The following is a 5,301-nucleotide window of genomic DNA, read 5'->3' as shown; positions in this document are numbered from 1 at the left end:
AGAGCAAGGGGTTTGTTTCTACCCGGAGTTGGATATTGCTGGGAGAAGACCTGGATTCTGTGCACGTTTTGGGAGCAGGAAACATGTCTTGAAGACAGAAGAGCGTTCGGTCCCAGACACCGAGTCTGAGGGGAAACCAGTCCTGTTCACCTGGTGACGTGTCAGTCCCGAGAGTCGGCTTCACGATTGTCCTGGCGCTGCTGCTGGCCTGGCCGGCGGGCTCCAGCGCTCCAGACGCCGGATTCATTGTCTCAGGTGAGGGAATTTGGAGCAAGCAGCACCCTGGCAGTGCAGGGGTGATTGTGGAGCTATCACATTGACGCCTCTTCCCTAGGATTACCAGTGTAGCTTATTTTAAAAACCAAGCAAGTCTACAGAGTCACAGTGGTGTTCCCAGCCAGGCTGGCTGTCACGTCGCTCACACACGGGGGACGCTCTGGAGAACTGTGCAAGGCTTTTCCTCCTGGGATCCCCTCCACGACGCGCAGCAGAAAACCAGAGGGAAGCAGTGGATGGTTACTGGCCCCGCGAGCCTGCGGGATCCAGCTGGTTCAGCTCCGACTGATCCAGCAGTTCAAAGTCATCCCCTTCCGCATCAGTGTCCAAGTCTGAGCTGGCTGCTCTCAGGTAAGTCTTTGCACCCCTCTGGGGACGGTCGCTGCGCGAGGAGCCGGGCTGAGGGGCTCCTGACAGCGCGAGCTGGATCATCCCCCTGGTGACGAACCCCGCTATGTTGTTGGTGAGGTTCTGCACCGACGGCAGCGTCACCGCTTCCTCCTGGTCGTAAGGGAGGTGCAGATCATCTGTCACCTGCGGGCGGTAAGCCAGGCTTGGGATCCCGATGCTGGTGTCGTCCTCGTCATCTATGCCAGTGGCTTCTGGGTTTATGGAAGGGAAGTCGGGGAGATCCCTGGCAAAGGATTCCTCTGGGTCACTGTGACCATCCAGGTCTAGGAGAGGAGAAAGTGCTTTAAACATCCAGTCCCCACCCAACAGCCCATGGCACACAGGAGCTGGGCCATGACCTCTCCAAGACAGATCTCTTGTCAGCTCAGCCCAAACCCTCTTTAATCCCCACACCTCACAGCGCTATTTGGGTGCCTGCTGACCTCCCAGCTCACACAGTGGGTGCTGAACCAGCCCCCTCCTGCCAGGACGCACCCACTTCCCAGACTGGACACTGGATCCCTATAGCACAGACCAGCTGAGCTGGGTCTGCCTTTGGAGAGCAGCTGCCACCGCTCTGCTAAAGTGCCACAGGAATTAACAAGGAGGCTCAGTTCTGAACAAACAGGTAACTGCATCTTCTCTCAGCCAGGACAGACCTCAGGCAGCCAGAGCTCAGGGGCAGGGGGCAACACACACCCCCTCCCACCCATCACACTGGCCCCCACTCAGCATCCTACACCTCCCCATTTCCTCTCACCTTCGGATCCCTCTGTCAGGGGGGTCTGGCCCCTCGAGAGGTTGAAGATCCCATTTTCAGTGTAGGAAACCTCAGCATCCGAATGCTCCGAGTCAGAAATGGTTAGCTCCTTGGCAACCACAGAGTCATCCAGCTTTGAAACAGGAGATAAAATCGAAAACATCAAATACTTGAGTGGGACAGGACAGGAAAGGTCCAAGAGGAGAATATCTGTATCCGATTTCCCATCACAACTCAGCTACAACATGCTGTGTGTTCACACAATGTGCGAGTCTCCTCTGTACAACTGAGCTCTGTTTCCAAAACCCTTCCTTACCTTGGGACAGAACGCAGCAAGCTCCTCTTCACTGTCACTCCCATCATCCGCAGCCTCCTGATGCAGGGCTCGGCGACGCACTGCCAGAGAGCAGAGAGCCAGAGGTGATTACTGCTGCCAGGGCAGGGCTGTGTACAGGGCCAGCCTCATGCCGAGCAGAAAACCCTGAACCAGCAACGTTCAGAACTAACATCACACAGCAGAGCAACACGAGCATTTCTGACTCAGGCTGATCCCTTTACACGATGAACACGTTTAGCAGCCACCTTGCACCGCGAGTCCTTCCCCTTTTTTCAGTGCAATATGGAACAGACATTTCTGGCAGCTGAGAAACAGAGCGGCTCAGCCGTGAAGAGCTCACACCAGCTGCGTCTGGGAGACAACGGCGGGGGCAGCGCTGCCTCGCTTCCTGCCCAAAGCAGAGGGGAGCGTTTGCCAAGGGCGCTGGGGCGGCTGCCGTGCCGTACGTGCAGCCCAGTCCTGCTGCAGGAGCAGAGGGATCTGAGATTCACATTTCAGGCACCAAGGGTCAGAAACACAGTACGGAAACTTACATTGCTTCTCCCGCTGCTTTGATACCATGTAGCCTCGAACGCTGAAATCCAGCCGCTGCAGAGCTGGCTCCAGCTTCACGTACATGCGCTGCCCCAGTCTGTGGTACACAGCAAGGGGCCACAGCAGGATGGAGAGCACTGAGGTAAGTGGGAACGCTGGTTAGAGGTTTGTTCAGGATGCTACTTGGCAAACATCGTTTCGTGATGCGATACAACACACGCACCAGGCAAGATCTGAGCACTGAAGGCAACGCTGCAGAAAGCTGTTAGAACTGGTGTGATCACCTCTGCCAATTCAACAAAATTGGGAGGCCGACCTCTTAGTGCTCAGATCTACAATCACCAAGTACCCAAACACGTTCTCTCTGGACCGGAGACTTTTGAGTGCTGGTCAAGAACCACCACATTCCAGCAGAATGTATTATCTTACATTTTAAAGCCATTCACACAAGCTTTTGAGCAGAAGAGTCCCATCCCTCAGACATTCAGACCCCACTCGTCTCTACCCCTTCTCACTTTTAAGTCTGTATGGGCACAGAGATCTACTTACACAGCAAGTATGAGAGCAAGAGCCCAGGGATATACCGGCCCAGGACAGCCAGGAAAGTCAAGACTCCACACACTAGAAGGCAAAACTGAAGACATGGGAGACAGTGAGTTTCTGGGGTTACGCAGTGGATTCACTCAGTTCCTGACCCTTTTGCTCTCTGCAGATTCTAGCCCCAGTCATAATCCTAACGACAGCGAAGCCTTCCCAGTGTCCGACTGCCCCGCTCCAGGGCTGCCGCAGACACAGCGGTGTCTGGAGCCAGAGCGATGGCAGCAGAGCGAGGGGCCTCTGAACGTGGGGAGCTTCCCAAAGCAGGTACAGGAAAAGTAAGGAAGAGGCTAAAGAAAACAGAACTCTGAGGTGAACAGGACAGGGGCAGCACCACCGTGTTAAGATTCCTCTTCGCATAAGCCTCAAAAGAGACAAAAAAGGAAAAGCAAAAAAAGCCTGACACACTTTCTCAAACTGCTCAGATGCAGTGAGGGAGATGAGTCTGACAGACACTTAAAAAGCCAGAAACCTCCAGAAGGAGCAGCTGCATTTCCACTGCACTAGCACAACCAACATGCCGACACTCGTTTCCTCCTCCCTCCTCCACAGCCTGATTATTCTGCTTCTCAATTCTCCTCTCCACCACATCACAGCCGTGCTGTTGTGGAACACCTCCCGTGGTACCCTCCCATGCCTGAACACATTCAACAGCGCTGGGTGCCGCCACAAAAGGCCACTGGGGATCAGCAGAGGCTCCACAGCAAACGTTTCATTTGCTGAGCTCTGTATGTTCTTACCTTTCCAGGGTTCTGCCTCTTGAAAATGAAAAGATTACTTAAGAAGTTGGTCCAAGACACCCACCCTTCAGCTAAATGGTGACAGAGTTCTGGCACGCCGAGCAGCCGAGGGTGAACGTATCCCCAGCTGCAGCAAAGGGAAGAATTCAGGAACAGAAATTACAGCATCGACATGGGAGCTGAAGTCCCCTGCTACAAACACCTGTCTCAATGCTGCCTCTGCTTCTGCCCCAGCTGCTGGGCTCCAGAGATGGGGGTCACTCTGCCTTGAAAACACCACCCTGCCAAAAGCAGCACTGTTCTGCAGGGGTCCCAGTTCTGCCACAGCAGCTACGGAGCTGTGAGTTCAGCCAGTCAGACTGTTGGCTTAGATGAGTCTCCATGCTACTGAAGGGAAAGGGCAGCGCAGAAGCAAATCAAGCAAATATGTTTGCTTTTTCTGCATTTATTTGGTCAACTGCAACCCCCACGAATTCAGCACAAGGTTTACAAGCACCCTTGTACCCTATCTGATATATCCAGTTACTTCAGAGGGACCGTCAAGTTCTATTAGTGCTTCTCAGCTGCTAGTCACAAGTACTCGAAGGTGAGGAACAGCAGTTCCTGGTGTACTCTTGTAAAAAATTAAAAAAAAAATTGCCAATTGGCAGCAGCTCAAGTGATTTAATCAGGAGCTGTGCACCCAGCACAGGCAGCAGAAAGGTGTGCCCAGAGAGGAAGGCGTTATTAGAAAGACAACACCCCAGCATTTCTCAACCCCTTATTAATGCTGCAGTCAGGTCATAGCTATGCAGTACCAACTTCTGGGACAGGCTTGTTAAACACTCCCTGTGGAGTCTCAAAAGTCTTCATTACTTCAAAAAAAATATGTTGTTTTCCTGCTACTGGAAGCCTGTACACAAGAAACTGCTTTTAGGGCAACACCTCTAACTTAAGGGTGCAGGGGTGAAGTGGCAGGGGAAGTTTTACAACACTCAAGCATTTTTGGAGGTCGGTATGAGGCAAAGATTAAGTATAATACAGCGGCTCGGGCAAGTCAAAAACTTGTGACCATGGCTCTCCATCCTCCCTCCTCCCTCCCCCAAAGCAGCCAACATCACAAGCACGCACAGGTAATAATTACATGGTATTACAGCAAAGTACCAAAGAGCAGAGGATTCAATTAGTTTCCTACCTCTCATTGTCTAATTCATCAGGTCTTGCCACTAAAACATTAAGAACAGACACTACGTTAGTTGCAAGGAATTTGCCATGAGAATGCTTAGCTCTTAGGACTTAAGGAAAGCTTAACATGCCTATGGTGTTCTTGCCTGCTTTCTAGACAAAGCAAAAACTCCAGGACTTTAACTATTTAACTCCAGGTGGTGCAGAGCACATACACCTCCAGGGCTAAAAACAACGTTTGAGTTGCTGGTACCAACTCAACTGTTTCAACTTACCTCCAATTTCAGGCCAGATTTTGTTCTTCCACTGATCCAGACAAACTACTACAATAAGGGTAAACGCAACCAGGAACAGCAAGCGAAGAGAAGTCAGAGCAAAAAACCTACAGGGGAAGAAATAAACAAACCAGTACCGACCAGACCTGTGCGATGGGATAACGCGAAAGGATCGGGCACTCGGTAACAGCCAGAGAAAAGGGAGCAAGTGCCAAAGGGTCGGCACCC

At 52.2% G+C, this 5,301-nt stretch overlaps 1 protein-coding gene across 1 annotated transcript; it reads right to left on the bottom strand.

Annotated features, from left to right (window-relative positions):
* Window positions 1-422: 422 nt before the first annotated feature.
* Window positions 423-5,180, bottom strand: FAM134C (family with sequence similarity 134, member C; the record flags this gene model as incomplete). Its single annotated transcript, XM_010194483.1, has 8 exons — window positions 423-950; window positions 1,427-1,559; window positions 1,743-1,822; window positions 2,297-2,434; window positions 2,847-2,931; window positions 3,635-3,761; window positions 4,809-4,839; window positions 5,074-5,180. Coding segments are annotated over 8 exons (1,135 nt in total), but the record flags the coding sequence as incomplete, so codon positions are not given.
* Between the last annotated feature and the right edge of the window lie 121 nt (window positions 5,181-5,301).

The sequence above is a fragment of the Mesitornis unicolor genome, unplaced genomic scaffold, assembly GCF_000695765.1.
Source record: "Mesitornis unicolor isolate BGI_N332 unplaced genomic scaffold, ASM69576v1 scaffold31681, whole genome shotgun sequence".
Taxonomy (NCBI): Eukaryota; Metazoa; Chordata; class Aves; order Mesitornithiformes; family Mesitornithidae; genus Mesitornis; species Mesitornis unicolor.
This window is presented reverse-complemented; position numbering and strand designations above follow the sequence as displayed.